General features: G+C 50.3%; 1 protein-coding gene across 2 annotated transcripts in view; it reads left to right on the forward strand.

The window, feature by feature from the left end:
- ASTN2 (astrotactin 2) overlaps positions 1–17,239 on the forward strand; it is a 357,282-nt gene that overhangs the window by 128,986 nt on the left and 211,057 nt on the right. For both annotated transcript variants that reach the window (XM_075772822.1, XM_075772823.1), the window contains 2 exons: positions 3,628–3,774; positions 16,672–16,839. In XM_075772822.1, the coding sequence (XP_075628937.1) occupies positions 3,628–3,774; positions 16,672–16,839 (315 nt within the window). The remainder of the gene's footprint in view (positions 1–3,627; positions 3,775–16,671; positions 16,840–17,239) is intronic.

Below are 17,239 nucleotides of genomic sequence, written 5' to 3' on the forward strand. Positions count from 1 at the left end.
ATCCAAAATGCCACAGAACCATGTTTAATAACAAGCGTAGAGAGGTCATCTCAATATACAGAGGATTTATTAGGGCAGAGGAATCTGGAGGGCGAGTTTGGTCTCAGCTGTCCCTGGTCACCACCTACCTCTTTTTGGACCCCACAAGACCCAGACAAAGACCCGTGTTGGGTGCTGAGGCTCTTGGGGCTCCTGAGTCCCATCAGCTGTCCACGAAGGTCTTGCATTCCCCCCAAGCTTCCCCCTCTTATTCAAGGAGGTTGATACCAGCCTGTTCAGTGGACTTGGGTTTGCAAATCTGCACTCCCTGGAAGCCTGGAGGTGACAAGGAGAGGAGGGAAGGCACAGGCTTCACCCAGGTGGAGCTCCCATCTCCAGTGTCTCGAGGTGGTGTGGTTTACATGGCACTGCCTGAGTTACGGAGATGGGTTTGGACACCCCGTGGGCCAAGGAAGGAATTGGTTGTTTTGTCTCACCTCTTGAACAGGAATGTGAACCCCCGGTGAATCCATTGAGGTTGGTTTGGTTAGCAGTGGCTTGCTAAGAATACATTTGCTTGTGGTTTTAGAGGTCTGGCATGAAGCTCTTTACCTCCAGACAGGTGTTTAAGTGCAGCACAGGAGTGCTTCTGCTGGATCATCAGTGGTCTGAAGAGCAGGAGATGGGATGGAGAACAGGAGCCGTGTCCCTCTCTTTGAAGAATGAGGGAAGGAGCTGCTTTTCCAACAGCTTCCCATCAAACCTGGCAGCAAACTGGCCATGAGCAATAAAGAGCTGAGCTGGAAATCCAATTTCTGCTCAAGCAGAAGACCAGTTGTTTTGGTTCAGTTGGTCAAAGCCAACGTCAGGCAGTTCTAGAGGTCAATAATTAGCACCGTGATGGAAACGAGCGGGGAGCGGGAGGCAGGGGAGCGGTGAAGGTAGTTATAGGAGACTTGTAGCACATTGTCCCTTTCCTTGGGCGGCCAAGCTCAAACGCATTGAGCTGTAAGGGGCCTTTTGCTGTTTCAAGCTCCTGTGCCTCTCAGTCACGGGGAAGAAGCAGCCACATGGACCGATGGGGATGGGAGCTTTCAGATCCAAATTCCTGCAGCTCCACTCCGGCTGCAGGATGGTGAAAGCTGCCATCGTACCTGTGATTCCGGCTCTTTGTGCAAAGGGGATAATACTCGTCTAACTCAGAAGGGATTTGTGATTTAATGTTTGCAAAGTACTTTAAGACCCTGGATTGAAATGTGATTTATAATGGTAAAATCCAGTGTTCTCTGGTCTATTGTATACTGGCTGTGTCCAATTATCCCGATGGAGGCTTTTTTCCCTTCTTTTTTCTTTCTTCCCCCCCACCCCCTTTTCTTTTTGCATTAGTCTTGTAACTCCAAGCAAACACAGGGTTTGTGACAGGCACAGTATGCCCAGTGAGAGGATGAGTTTGCCTCCCAAGGAGGTGCTAACTTATGCTGATGATATGAATAAAGATTGGGAAGAAAAAATGGGGATTGCAAGGTGAAGGGCACAGGAGATCGGCAATAAAGCTGCGAAATTGGGGTGAGAAGGCTGTTTAGATGATGCATGCATAAGGAAAGTAAAAGATGCTTCATAAATAATCAGTTTGCATATTCCTCTTGGTTGCAGCGATGGGGGTACTTTCCAGCAGATCAGCCACTTCTCTTGTCCTGCAAATGCTGGTCGGAGCATCCACTGTGCGGGCTCCGTCCTGCGGCAGGGGATGCTTTGATGGGACGTGCTGCCCTGCCTGGAAAACGCAGGTTGTGCCCTGGGCTCAGCCCGAGCACGAGATCCCTGCCCTGGCACCAGCATCTCTAACCACGGCTTCCGTCGAATTACAGAGTGTGCAAGTGCTAACTTGCTGGATGTATTTCCCATCCAATTTTCAAACTGATGCTTTTTAAATCTCATCTTGCTGATAAGATGGCGAGAGCCGGAGAGCAAGTGGAGAGAGGTTGGATTGACTTCCAAAAATAAATAAGTGTCCTCGCCTGAATCCTGAGCAGGGACACGGTCAGGTCTGCCGGGAGCTTGGTCATCTCGGCTGCACCGTAACCGACTGTGCAGCGCCTGGGGTTAATTGCCGGGCTCTGCCCTCTCCTTGGCGCCGCTGTACTCCCCAGGTGGGTTTTAATCGGTGTCCCAAGCACCGGAGAAGGGACCCAGCTGCTCCGAGAGGTGTCTGGCGTTAGCTTGGAGCAGAGCGCTGGTGCGAGGTGTCGGACTAGGTGGCTGTGGGGGCTGTGGGGCAGCCCCCGGGTCCGGAGAGGCTGGATGGGCAGGGACCAGTGGTGCTCCAAGCCATGGTGTCCAGGGCTGCTCCCTTCTCGGGCACTGGGGATCTGGTGAGGGGGTAGCGGTGGCCTGGGGACAGTCTCTCCTGGTCATCTCCATCAGTGGAGGGTGTCTCCTCCGGACAAGCGTATGCTCCTGGCCTGCGCCCAGCAAGAGCATCCGAATCTCCTGGGCCAGCAGGTCTCTCCAGTGACTGTATTGCCCAGCTTCGTCCCCTTCCCTGCAGAGTTTGGGGGTTGCTCTGTCCCACCCAGCTGTAGTCGACCCCGATTTAATGGCATTTAATGCCATGCTGCCCCATGAGGGGGTTTCCCAGTGAGCTTGTACCTGCCGCCAGCCTCTCTAGACCCGCTGGTGCTCGAGCTCCTTGTTGGCTTTCACCTAATGCCGTTTGCTTCAAAAAAAATCCAAATAAAATACAAGCCCCCAGCCAAGCCTGGCCACACATGGAAGTCTGAGTGGACCCACAGGGCGATGGGATTTGACTGCTCCTCGGTGCAGGCGTCCCTTAGCCCTGGTGCCAGGGACCGGGGATGGCAGCCTGGCAGTGACCCGCGTGCTGTGCGGGTGCCCGATGGGGACCGGCCGGGCTGGGTGCCTGCTTTGGTGATCGGCTTTTGTGTGTTGGAAAACGTCGAGCTGCTTTGCGGAAGATGCCATGGCAAAATAAAACTTCTCTTGTAATATTTTCTGCCTGTGAAAAGCAGCTGGCTCTGTAGGTCGTTTTGTTGTTCGTTGTAGTTCCCCTGTGATGACTGAGTATTTATATATATTTGTGTAAATAATTAACGCTCCTTGGTGCTATATAACATCTACAGGTGTAGATTTCTCCTGCTGTTAAGGGAAGGCAAATGATGCCACAGTCCGGGCAGCCCTCAGATTTGGCTTGATTATTTTTTGTGACCTGACAAGATTTGCCAAATAAACCAAGGCTGACGAGAAGCGATGGCAGCCTCACCAGGGGAGCCTGGCAGGGGTGGTGAACGGCTCCGGGGATGAGAGATTCCTAGGGAGAGGATCTGTACAGGGCTCTGAGCAGGTTTTCTCCCTCCTCTAGGAAAATATAGTCCCCAGGATGGATGTAAATCAGCAAGTGAAACACCATGATTGTTAAAAACCCAGCTGAAAAAGGCTTGATGGGAATGATGAGGTTTGCAGACCTCGGGAGCTCTTCCAGTGCTGCTGAGCTGACGTCTTTGTTTCCAATGCCTGCCCTTCCCTGGGCTTGGGGCTGTCCTGCATCCGTGCAGGGAAGCGAGGGGAGGCCGAGCAAACCCCCGGTACAGCTTTGTCTTTTGGCCACCCACCCCTCTCTCTGCCTTCCAGGTTCGATGAAGAGCCCCGTCAACAAGACGGCGCTGACCCTGATCGCGGTCAGCTCCTGCGTCCTGGCCGTGGTGTGCGGCTCCCAGCTCTCCTGCCCGCTGACCGTCAAGGTGACACTTCACGTTCCCGAGCACTTCATCGCAGATGGTAAGACCCTCCGGGGACTCGGACCCCGCTGCCCCACCGGCTGTGTTTGGGACACGGGGGTCCCTTCCTTTGGGAATTGTCCTGGCTGTGTTCGGCTGCAGGGATCCCCCTTCCCAGAGGAGCAAAGCGCATCTGTGAGCCTGAGTCCAAAATCTCAGTCACGTCTATTATTATTATTGTTGTTGTTGTTATTATTATTATTATTATTAATCATGTCTGATGGATATTCCTGTTTTCCTCTGAGCTCGCTGACGAGCCCTGGGAGCTGGCACAGACAGGCGTCCTGCAGTCCCGCAGCAGCAAAGCTGCTCGCCCCAGCCCCTCGCAGCAGTGCCGAGTGAAATTGCTACGATTCGAGCAAAGGCAGAGATGCTTTGAAAAATTAGACAAGGGCTGCTGTCACTATTTATTGCTTTCTCCAACTGGGCTCCTTGCGTTTGTTGTGTTTCACTGACCTTTTCTTTATAATGCGCAGTGAGCGTCGAGTGCAAGTTTTCGGTAACACGAGGGCAAATTTCATTTTCTTCCAGCAGACAGGACCCATTATTCAGTCGGTTCCAATTCCTCAGCTTCTGCACTCGTCTCGCTGCTCGGGGCATGTGGAGGGGGCACTTTTTCTCTACCAGAAACATACTGCATGGAGCTGGTGTGTTGCTGGGGTGTCCCGGTACGGCCAGCTCCCGTAGAGCACCCCGCTTTGGGGCTGGCTTGGAGAGGAGCTCTTGATGGGGATTAATATTTTGGGGAGAGGTAGATGGTTAAGGAGGTGCAGCGGTGTGGCAGCAACAGGGGGTGATGGAGAGGGGCTTAAACCATCACCCCGTGGGGGGGAGGGACTCACCAGTGTGTTTGAGGTGGGATTCAGCCCTGCTAGGACTGGTTTCTTCTTGGCCCTGCTACACATTCGTAGGACGTTACCTGCGCTGCAACACCGACAGAGCACGTGCTCCCCCCGGCCCCACCCCTCGCTGCCTCGTTAACCTCATTTCTATGTCTGCACCTAACGATGCTTATGGGCTGGGTGTTGGGTGCAGCCAGTGGGTCGATGTCCTCGTGCCGGCGTGCGAGGCTGCCTCTGCTCTCATCCCTGAGGATGCTTCGTCGCTGCTGACTCTGGAGATCACAACCCGGTCTCCAGGTCTGTGGGCTATCCCACGTGGGTGGTCAGAGCTTGGTCCTCGAAGGAGAGAGGAGGAGAGCGTCTGAGAGTGGAGGAACTGAACATCAGTGGAGACATGAAAAAGGCATAACTTGAAACAAGGAACTCGTCTACCCTGTTTCTAAAAGGCTTTAAGGATTATCCAGGCTGCACATAGATACTCTGAAGTTTTCACAGATCGTTATTCCGAGCAGTTGGAGAACAGAAACTCTTTTTGCACTTGGGAAATGAGGCTGCTCCGGTGTCAACTCGTGTCCCTTTGAGATGGGCACTGGCCAGTTCATCGCTTGGACTGGGAGTTCCCAGCTGCTTTTGGTACTTGCTGCAGGTCAGCCAGGCAGGCGGTGATGGAGACAGGACCGCGGCATCCTGCTCCCGGCCTGCGGTTCTGGCCCAGGGAAGACAGCGTGTCCTCAAAAAAGAAAATAAAACAAAATGCAATGTGACTGTGTAGAATGAAAGTGAAAAGCTGAGCCTGTGCTTGTCACCGGGAAGGGGGTGGCAATGCGAATTATGCAAATAAGAAGAACACTCGAATGGAAATGACAATGAAATACCAATAAAACAGATTAATATCCTTGAAACGGGGGGAAATGGGATGATCTCCAGTCCTGACTTAATGACTTTTCTAAAGAGAAAGTGGCAAGAGGACTGGTAAAAACGGTTTGGAGAAGAATTAAAATGAGCTTTGTAATGAAACTGTAAAATATAATTACAAAGTGCGAAAACTTTTTTAATATTTTTTATGAGAAACAGTCAAATTCTTCACATAGCAGCAGCCAAGACATTCTGCAGTGGCTATCGCTTTTACTGAAATCTCATCATTTTATGCAATGGCAGAGTCCCTTGCCTGGGAAGAGACAAGCTCTTAAAGTTGTCCCTTCTTTTTGAATAACAACAAATCCCAAGGCAGCACCCAATTGGCAGGAAAATATTATAAAACATTTAAAGACATCACAGAAATGAGGGAAAACCCAGGAAAAAGGCGGCTGGCTGTGTTTGCAGAGGCTTGGCACCCGGCGTCTTAACGCTGACGGAAAATCGGGGACTTGCTCCTCCCTGGTGATCTCCTGGGTGGGTTTAAACCTGGTTTTTTGCCTGGATGCAAAAGGGAGTTGGCGTGGGCATCCCCCCCGTGGGTGTAGCGATGGTGGAGCTGATGTCCGTGGCCCGGCCAAGGCTGGGAGCTTTGATCAGTCTTAAACCAGCCTCTCAGGTGGCACCTGATGGCCAGCACCATGTCTCATCAGCGTTGCCGTGCACTTAAATAGGCTGGTTCCTGAAGCTGTTCTCTTTTGTACTTTGCATGATGATAAGGCAGGGATGGTGCATTCACTGGAGATGTTCCCGTGCGAGAGAAGGGTGCCCTCTCATTCCTTTCTGAAACGCGGTATTTCACTAGCTACCAGTAGCCAAGGAAAATCTTAAAGCGGAGCAGCTACCAACACCTCTGCAGGAAAAGCCGAACAAAGACAGAGGCTGAAAGAAATCCCGCTCCTAGCAGATGAAAACTCGTCTTTGAAGGAAACTTTAAATAGAAGCCAGCCAGCCCCAGCGCGCCAGGAGCCAAAGCCAAGTTGGGGAGAGGAGGAGGGGGGAAAAAACCCCACCAAATGTCTCCAGCCTTGGAGGAAAGCAGCTTTCCCCTCTGCAGCGAGCAGCGGCGTTAGAGAAAGAAGCTTCCGAGCCTGCTGGAGTCGCAGGATGGGGAAGGGGAGGGGAAGGACAGGGACTAGAAGCCAACTGGCAGCAAGGGCTGGGAGAATACATTCCAAGCAGCAGTATTAATAACCAGCCTGTCTCTATCGCCCTTATTCCTCTCTCTCGATTCGTTTTCTTCCTTTTGTTCATTTGATGGGGTTCCCTGCCCCCCGCGCTCCTCTCCGCTCTGAGCAATTACCGCCTGGTTTGTACAGCTGCTCTGCCTTCACGTCACGGGGCGGCCAAATCCAGGAAAGCCTGGCACACGCTGCCGCGCTCCTTGGTGCCGGGGCGGGCAGGGTGGGCGGGGGGTCTCCTGCCTGCGAGGAGTGGGGCAGTGCCGCTAAATCTTCTCGTGGGATGTAGTGGGGGGAGCATCTTCTCCTCCCTTCTGCCTCTGCCTCCTCCTCCAGGGCATCGTGTTTTGGGGCAGCCTCTGCCCGCGCTGAGCAGAAGGCGTCGTTCTCCGTTCAGAGATGGCTCGGATTTATGGAAAGACTCGTAGTGGCTTTTATGAGGATATGGAAATGCAAAGCATTATTTAGAGGACCCTTTAGCAGTGTCAGAGGGGGGAAGAAAGGAAAGAGAGCCCCTCCATCGGAGCAGTAAAACCTTTTATGAGTATGTGAGCCACTCGGCTCTATGCATTCAATAGTTGGGGTTTTGGATTTTTTTTTTTCCTTTCTTGTGAGTAATCATTCAAAAAGTAGAGATACAGCAATGGGAGCGGCTTGCAGGGAAGGCAGGGCTGGAGAAAGATACCCTGGAGGACTCAGCCTGGAGTATGTCCTTGCTGCACAACAGTTTGAAATATAGTATCAATTAAAGCTTCCCGTTTTTACAGCCTGCGAAGAGGTTATATATGGTGTGGGTGGATGTTTGTATCTGGATACTTTAGTGGGAGAGGTAGGTGAGATTCTCCAGTGCGTACGGAAGAAAGCAAGAGCTACATTTAGCTAGGGGCTTGCAGGGCTTCGTTTTATAAGTGGAAATAAAGTAAAGGGCATAAAGCAGGTTTCTGTCGCTTCAAAGACATCTCGGGGCATTCGCAACCTCCTTCCCTCCTCTTCTGAGATGCGGGCCAGAGGAGACGTGCCGATCCCTGTGCCTGAATCCCCGCTGACCTGCGGACCGGCCGGTCTGTGGAGGGCAGAGCGGAGGCAGCACGGTGTCCGAGCCGCTGCCCGTCTGCTCCAGCCCTCCTGCAGCGCGGAGCAGCTCCCCCAGGACCAACGTTGCCCTGTAAGCAAGGGGGGAGGACAGCAACGCCAGTCCCACCCCGTGCGGAGCCGGGAGAGCGGCGGGAGGTGGGGTTGCCACTCAGGACCCTGCTTTGGGTTTGAGTGTCTGACAAGATGGCAGAGTTGGAGGAAGGTTCTTTGTGGCTTCTTTTGTTTTATTCTTTTAAGCTTCGTGTGTCTGCATCTGCCCGTCTGAACGATGATGTTCTGTGATTGTCACGCAGCTGATCAGTAATTGTTTCATCTGAAGATTATTTCCTACCTTCCCCCCCACGCCTGTTTCCTCCAAGACACCGGTGGAATTGGATGCTGCTATTAGCAGCTTGTGTTAATTTTCCCCAAAGATTGCCGGAGCTCTGCAGACTGCAATTGTTGGACTCGCAACAACTTCTCATTTTGGTTTTAATTAAATGTGTTGCTTTAAATTGTTTGCTTTTGACATCTCCTGCTCAATCTTCTGCAGCCCTCAGAGGTGACCAGGCATTAGTTTGTGTCCTCAGGCGCTCGCTTGCGTGTGCGCTCAGCACGTGCCGTGCATGCGGTCGCAGACAAATCAGCAGCGGGAGGCGGGGGGCCGGCTGCCTCCCCGTTGCCTTTTTTACAGCAAGGCTGTGTTGGGTTTGGGTGGCAAGGTTTTGGTAGCAGGGGACTACAGGGGTGGCTTCTGTGAGAAGCTGCTAGAAGCTTCCCCTGTGTCTGACAGAGCCAATGCCAGCCGGCTCCAAGACGGACCCGCCGCTGGCCAAGGCCAAGCCAGTCAGCGCCTCTGTGATAACATATTTAAGAAGGAAAAAAATAGTTAGGGAGAGCTTTTGCAGCCAGAGAGGAGTGAGAAGATGTAAGAAACTCTGCAGACACCAGGGTCAGTGCAGAAGGAGGGGCAGGAGGTGCTCCAGGTGCCGGAGCAGAGATCCCCCTGCAGCCCGTGGTGAAGACCATGGTGAGGCAGGCTGTCCCCCTGCAGCCCATGGCGGAAGGATGAGGGGGTGTAGCGATTCCACCTGCAGCCCGTGGAGGACCCCACGCCGGAGCAGGTGGAGGCACCTGAAGGAGGCTGTGGCCCATGGGAAGCCCGCGCTGGAGCAAGCTCCTGGCAGGACCTGTGGCCCCGTGGAGAGAGGAGCCCACGCCGGAGCAGGTTTGCTGGCAGGACTTGTGACCCCGTGGGGGACCCACGCTGGAGCAGTCTGCTCCTGAAGGTCTGCACCCCGTGGGAGAGACTCACGTTGGAGAAGTTGGTGAAGGACCGTCTCCCGTGAGAGGGACTCCATGCTGGAGCAGGGGAAGGATGAGAGGAGTCCTCCCCCCGAGGATGAAGAAGAGGCAGAAACAACGTGCGCTGCACTGACCGCAACCCCCATTCCCCGTCCCCCTGTGCCGCTGAGGGGGGGCGGAGGTTGAAGCCAGGAGTGAAGTTGAGCCTGGGAAGATGGGAGGGGTGGGGGGAGGTGTTTTCAGATTTGGTTTTATTTCTCATTCCTCTACTCTGTTTTGCTTAGTGATAAATTAGATGAATTTCCTCTCTCAGTTTAGTCTGTTTTGCTCGTGAGGATAATTGGTGAGTGATCTCTCCCTGTCCTTATCTCGACCCATAAGCTTTTTGTTACACTTTTTCTCCCCTGTCTGGTGCATGAGGGGAGTGACAGAGCGGCTCTGGTGGGCACCTGGCCCCCAGCCAGGGTCAACCCACCTCAAAGGAAAAGCTGGAGATGCTCTTTGATTTACATGTGTAGCACCCCAGGTTTATACCAGAAGGATGGAGAAAGGTCTCAAAGGTATCTGAGCTTTCAGAGTGATGCTGCCACTGGGGTCCCCCACGTTCCCCAGCTGGTCCCAGCCCCACCAGCCCCATCTGAATTCAGTAGAGGGAATTTGCTGGCTTGAAATCGGATTTTTCGTGTGCTGTTTTCCCTCCGCGGGGTCATTCTGCTGCCGAGGTGCCTGTTTTGCCATACAGAGACCGGGGTCAGGGCTTTGGCAGAAGCGGTACTTTCCCGTTGCAGATTTGATGCCAAGTTTGGCTGCCTGGACCCCGCGTGTTTCTGGTGAGGTGGCTGTGTTTCGGGGGCAGCTTTACAGATTGCATTTAATTCCATCAGCTCTTAATCACCAGGTCACCTCTGTGTCTGCATCGCAGCTCGTTCCTGTTCCCGCGCCTGTTTGGCTGGCGAGAAAATGTGAGCAAATGGCTGCAGCATTACCAGACATGAACTCTAAACATTAACATCAATTTATAAACTGTATCAGCGTGGATCAAAGGGATTCCAAGACGGTTTTACGGCGCAAACGCTCTTTGCATGAAGAACTAATACGATTCCGAAGGCTGAAGTACATCATGTTTTTATCGTGCCTTTGACAGGCTTGCGATCCTGCACTCAGCTCTTCCCCATGCCGGCCGGGCTCCGTCGGCCGCGTGCTCGGTTTGCGAGGGAAGGCAAATGCCTCATCCTTTGTCCTTTGCGGGATTCGTTGGAGCAAAGCGGGGGGGATTGGCGTTGATATTTGGATGGTGCCAGCAGGGGCTGGTTCAGAGCTGGGAGCTGTTGCATCCCGAGAGAGGCGGGATGTGCCCACCGTTTACCCTCCACCTTGGGAGGGTTGGTGAGGGAACGCTACAGTGCAGGGCACAATGTCTCTGGCCGACTAACCTGCTCCCGTCCTCGGTGGAGAGATGCAAACATTGACTTCTGTATCTGCAGGGTGAGAACCTGCCGCTTGCAGCACGGTGCCAGGTCAGTCCTGGGCAGCTGGCTTAGGCCATACTTGCTTTTGAACAAGAATTCATGGGACATCTGCAGCAGCAATGACACAGCAATGCAGTGAAGAATTTTGGAGGCTGCGTAGCTGGGAACGTGCTACTTCGCTTTATCGTTCTCCCAACAGGTAGCATTGTCGATGTGCAGTCTCTCGGGGAGCTGGGTGCTAGCTCGCCTTGGTCCCGTGGTGTACGAACTTTGCACGTGCTGCCTCTTGGTTGTGTTTTCTGCCATCCTGGGAGGGCGTTTGGTCTTGATGCTGGCTGAAAAATCTCCCTTCACACACACTTTATGTTTTTTAAAGCTTATCATAACTCGTCCGTCATGTTCTTCATGATGTGATTAGATTTAAGCTGGATTTCCCTGAACTCCTGTCCAATATCTAGAGAGCATCACTGAGAAGGAGCCCCAGGCTAGAGCGTGGGAGTTGGGAGATAGGGAGCATTAAGGAGAAGCTTTTCTTTAGGAGTCTAATTTCCACCCCAGCCATTGCTGGCCCAGATGCCTGCTGAGGATGGAGATGTGCTGTTACTAACACCTGCGCAATTATATTGTCTAATAATGCCATGGGAGATCTTGTTGCAGCGTGAGCTTGACCACAAGGCAGGGGTGGGAAGATGTCATCTCACTTGGGTTTGGAAAAAGTTAGTTGAGTCATCACCTGCTGTATAAAGTTAAATACGTACGTTGCTTGCCAGAAGTTCAGCCCTGGCGAAATCAAGACTGACTGCCAAGAAAACGCAAAAAAAGAGTCTGTCAGAATTATCAAGAAAGTGCAATTTAACAATTAAAATGTAACCCTGCTCCTCCCACAGGAAAGATGCTTCTAGTCTGAGCTGTAATTACATACAGATTTATATCACTAATTTGCTTCTGCTTTGCCAGAGTGAAAGAGCTGTGGCAGGATTGACAGCGTTTCTGAGGGATGAGGGTCTCTGGGTTTGATCATCAGCGGGTTGGGAGCGCTGGCGGGAGCAGCCCGCGGCCGTGCGAGTAGTTCGTGTGCTGAAAATACATCCCTGCATGCGATGTAAACTGTATGTGCTTCGGCTGATGGAGGAGTAAGTGAAAGGCGTGTCTAAAGGTTTTTGTTGTTTTAAAAACTTGCTATCATAACTTTCTGTTCAGGCATTTCGTCTTGTTCAAGAGAGAAGCCGTTTGAAAAACAAGGTGAAGTGGATAGCTTGGGTTTTAACCCGGTGTGATACTATCCCTGGATTCAAATTGGAATATAGAATTAAGAGTTTGACTTCAAAGAATTTAAATTATTCCAAAATTCCCCAGTTTTGCGCTGAGCAGGAGAGGGATGATAAAGCTGAGCACTGCGCTGTGTGCGGGTGCAATCATGCACCAAGCCTGGTGTCCTTGAGTAGGTCAGTATATACGTGTCCTGGAAATCCAACGTCTTGTTGGCTCTTCTGCATTTCTGAAAGAAATTTAAGAAACAGAAGTTTTCATTCCCTAGGACCAGGACAGGAGAGCGAGAGCTGATCAATGGAAAGAGCTGATAGAGGAGGAGTTGTCTCTTTGGGAAATGTTCTTTCAAGTTTAACAAGGGAAAAAAAAAAAAAAAGGTGTCTGAAGAAATCAAATAGGGTTATTCTTTGTACCTATAGAATGGAGCAAGAGGGATAATCCTTCCTCTAGCATTTAAAAAAAAAAAATCTGTAACAGGATTATAATTGTATGATAGTGTAGGGATGGATACATTAATAGCAAAATGTAGTATGACCTCCCACAGCTTTCCAACACAAAATACTAATTTTAGATGAAAGGGAGTTTCGTTGGCCAAGATACAGCGAATGGACCAAAGAAGACAAAAAGAGCAGAGGGAGGAAGAAATAGAAATTCTTCAAAAAAATTATTTTTTGATCTCTTTCCCTTGAAAACAAGAGAGAGAGAGAGAGAGAAAGGAAAAGCCAAACCCTTTTGGCTGCCTTTTGGGCGCTTTGTTCTTTTCCCTTGTTAGATATCTCTTCTGAGCTGTTTTATCCTGTTGTGTTCTGGAAAATGATTTTTGAAATGTCAAAACTTCAAGCCTCTTTTGTCAAGGCTTAAGCAGTTCCACTGAACTTTGAAGGAGACCCCAGCATGAGAGACGTGAACTTTTGATGCTGCCTTAACGGATCTGGCTTTGATCAGCGTTGGGGAAGGAAGGGGGGGGAAACACGCATACAAAAACCCAAACAAATCAATCCCCCGAAGCGCTGGTGGACCTCGTGGAACCAGGAGGCGGTTGATTAGCTGTGTACTGACGTTCTCCATGGCATTGCAATGCTGCTCTACCACGTAGACTGGCTTGTAAAGCCAACAGCGCTCAAGGGACATGTCCTACAATGGGATTCCTGGGAGGAGGAGAAGGAGGTGGTAGGTGGAGAGCTGCCGTTTTGTTGTTGTATTCCCTTGTTTGGTTGATGGTTGCTTTACCTTGGGGCCTAAATGTCTCCGTTTAAGGGGGATTTCACAGAGCTTTTAAGTGGGAAGCTCAAAACTTGTGTCTAGGAGGATACTTGGGAGGGGAGAAGGTTAGAAGTAGAGGACAGATGGGCGGACAGTCTGTCTGGATGTCTTCGGAGAGTGTCTCTGGTGGGATCTGCTCCCGGGGTCCACAGGCAGAGACTGTAGGTGTGCATCAAACTGTAGGCTGGGTGCGGGTGTAGGGTGATTCGGTGGGGTCTGACGTCCTCGAGGCAGGTTTTCAGAGAGTGGTTTGGAACGAGGTCTACCCGCCGCTGCCCCAGTGGTGTGAGCCCCTCGGTTCCCTTCGCCCCCCTTCCCTGCTCCTTGACTTTCCTCCGTTGACAGATTGCACATTGGTGAAAACAAATTGGGCTGATGTTCCTGGCAAGCCAAAGATGTTTGAAACAGCTCTTGCTTAGAAAATGTTTGTTCTCGGTAGTTTCTGAAAGGATTTGATACTCAACCTGCCCTTTCTGAGCTTTTCAAGATGGTTTTGATAAGTGCGCGCTGGTGACTTTTGAAATCTGTTTTCTATGTGTGGATTCTTTGAAAATAAAGAGAAAAATTGTGTGAAAAGGCTTTGAAATCTTCAGAATTTTAGCTTTCAAAATATTTGTAAAATGCCTTTTCCTGTTATTTTTTTCTGAGGCAAGCTATAAAGGGATCAAGGTTGGGATGTTTGTTTGTTTGTATTGTCAATGGGAGTGAAGGTGATGAGAGTGGCTGTGAACATCTCTCAACATCTTACCCAGCTGAGCTGCGACACACTCAGCTTCAAAGATGCGAGAAGTTTCCTTGCTGGAAGTTGTCCCCTCCCTCCTAGGAAGGAAGGAATTAACAATTAACTAAAATCTTTAATTTCCCCGGGTTGGGTTTTGGGGTTTTTTTTGGTTTTTTTTTTTTTTTCTTAGACTGAAGTAGAAAAGCCTCCATTTTAGACTGAATGTTGAATTCAGGGATTTTGGATTCAAATGTTTTCACTTCAGCTTTTTTTTTTTTTTAAACTTTCGATGTTGAAGATGATTTCTCAGACTCATTAAAATCTAAATAAATAATCTTAAAAATACCAGGACTTATCTTTTTTATTTACATTACAGTTGCATTCTATTTGGGAAGGTCTTTCTCTGTAGAGAATATGGCAAAGCTCGATCAATTGGAAATTATTTCAAGCTTCCCAAATTTGTGATTTTACATGGACACCAGAATTCTGCTGAAAGAAGTTATTGGCTTCTGGCCGAGTGTCACATTTTGGAGTTGATTTAGGAGGTACTTCTATAAATAGATATTTGTTGGGATTTCTGTATTCCCAGCAGCAAGCAGGCTGGGTTTTCTGAAGGAAATGGAAATTCGGCAGCAGGGCCATGAATGTGCTTCCTCCTCCTGGAGGAGCCCGGCACGTGGGGCTGGCGGGGGGCTCCAGAGGTCAGCCCTCCGTCGCCCACCCCAACCACGGGGTCCCCTCCACGTAGCAGCTCCTGGGCGAGGATGCTCTGCCAGCTCGAGGCACCTTCGTCTTTACGAATACCAATTATATGACTATTTTACGTCTGGTTTGCTTCTGATACTTTCAGGCTGGCTGTATTTTAACTAGAAGTGGGGTTCATTAAGAAGGGATTTAATCGAGAGCTGGTGGTTTTGCTCTTCAGTCTTTGGGTGCAGAGGGAGTTGTCTGTAGCTGAGCCTCAAAATGTGCCTACGTGCTTCCCAAGGCTCGCTCTTTATTAGGGAGCTGCAAAAATAAGGAAGCAAGCCTGACAGGTTGCTACGTAGACACGTACATGTAAATAGTAAACACTCCCAATGGGTTCATGATGCATCTCTGTTTGGTAAAATAAACCAGCAATGGTTACCGTTGGTATTTACAGCTATCTCTTAATATTAATTGAAAGGAATGATAATTAGCAGAAGAACTACGTGGCTCTAAGGTACTTCTTTGTGCTCAACGTTTCGATGCTTTCCACTGGTGCTGTGGAGTTTACGGTTTATTTACAATTTACTGCTGCTGTGTGTCTGATTGAGATGTATCCTGCAGCTTTGGTGGTGCAGGCTCCCGCCTTGCTGTGTCTCCGGAGCAGCTGGAGCCTGGATGTCTAATTTTCATTTGCTTGAAGAGTCAGTAGCTTGGCAGCCTCCATTGACTTTGAGTGTAGAGACATGTCTGTGGATATGTTTATGGTGTACAAACAATATCAGTGTAGAATATTTGAATTTACGTGAAATTAGGGCCCAGGTTTGTATGGTGTTGAGATCTCAGGATGCCTGAAAATGGTGTCGCTCACTGGGATGCTTGACTGGATAATGTGGCACGAGATGAGGTTTAGAAGGGCTCCTTGCTAAAGCATCAGTGATTCTCTTCAAAAGGAAATCAGGAGTTTGTATTCAAGTATTCAGGCAGGTTTGTGTGGGGCTATATTTTTTTTTTTTGTCCTGCTTTTTTAGTCTCTTGGCTTTCTTTGAGCTGAGATCTTATGCTTAGAAAAATAATGTCCCAGTCCTTTGCTAAGTGATACAAGCCCTAAAGTTTCATGAAAATACACCCTGGATCTATAGACTTGCCATCCTGGGGTGATGGCTAAGAAGGATTTGAATCTTCAGATAGCGGTTGCAAATTTTGCTCATGTTCGCAAGTCCTAGCGCGTAGTGGAAGGACGGCTGTTGGCTCCTGGGCTACCTGGCAGTTCCCCTTGCCCACTCCTCTTTGAAGGTTTCTTCTCCCCTGTTTTTAGAGGCTTTTGCCCTGGTAACTTTTGCAAAACACCACTTAATGGCAGAGGTTTTTTGGCTCCCCTCTGATCTGTGCAGCACTATTATGGAGGCAGTCTTATAATCAATGTAATTGAAGATCAGAGTTAATGAGGACCTCTGTGCCTGCAAAATCCCCCAAGCGATGCTGGGCCTCAGATGTTAGATAAGGAAATGATTGGGCTGAACTGAAAATCTATTTGGCTAATTAGATGATACATATTCCCAGATGCCAGTGGGGAAAAATACATTTCACAAAATAAAGAAACCTAAGATTTTGTAAGAAAAGATTTTTGGCAGGAATTTACTTCTGGCTCTCAGGAGGAAGAGGGTGAGGGAGTGTCTCTGATACGAGGCCGCTCAGACGAGAAGTTGTGTGTTGGGCCAGTTCACCCACCTTCAACTAAAGAGCTGCAGTGGGAACAGCCGGTGCTGCCGCTGCCCACCCGCCCGAGCCTGGCAGCCAGGCGTCTCGTGGACACCGCCTGCACGAGCTGGGGAAGCGACGCTCTGATCTTACGGATCCAAGTAACTACATTGGCCCTTATTTCTGCAGAGATCTGGGAACTGAATCCAGTATCTCCTGATGCTGAGTAGGGATGGGGCAGGGGAGCGTCTCAGCTGGTGGACCGTTTGTTGGGACACGTTTGTATGGAGAGGAATGGTCAAATGAAGTTCTTTGGGTCGTGGTGAACTCAGTGTTATTTTGCTGATTGCAGCAGCTCCTGAAGAGTAGAGTGTTCTGGTATGGGGCCAAAATACATGTTGTTTGTTTGGTTTGGGTTTTTTTCTTTTTCTTGTTACACTCACCTAACACACTTTTTTCCTCACCCTCCAGGCAGCAGCTTCGTTGTGAGTGAGGGGAGCTACTTGGACATCTCCGACTGGCTTAACCCAGCCAAGCTGTCCCTCTACTATCAGATCAATGCCACGTCCCCCTGGGTGAGAGACCTCTGTGGACAGAGGACCACTGATGCCTGTGAACAACTGTGTGACCCAGAGACAGGTAAGGGAGGCCAGGGAAGAGTGAAGACCTTGGAAAGCTTGGAGATGCGAGGGAGAAGGTTTGTCTCTGGTATTTTGATGCCCGCTCAGCTCACCTCTGCGTCAGCCCGGTGTTAGGCACGGAGGACCGAGAGGTGCCAGCAGGGTCACACAGTGGGGACCCCCATCAGCAAAGTGTAAAGAAGGTGGGCACAAGGATGGGGATTAGAAATGGTGGAGCTGTCAGTTCTTTGGTGCAGCAGCTGCAGGCACGTGGAGTTTATCTGCTTCTACCTTGTGCTATTTTGCTGCCCAGTCTGGAAAACCTACTCGTGAGCTTGCCCCATGCCCATCCCTTTCCAGCCCTGCTGGGACTCTGAGATGTGGGGTTGGGCAAAGGAGAAGTGTCACCTTTCCTTCTG

Source organism: Balearica regulorum, chromosome 20 (assembly GCF_011004875.1).
Source record: "Balearica regulorum gibbericeps isolate bBalReg1 chromosome 20, bBalReg1.pri, whole genome shotgun sequence".
Lineage (NCBI taxonomy): Eukaryota > Metazoa > Chordata > Aves > Gruiformes > Gruidae > Balearica > Balearica regulorum.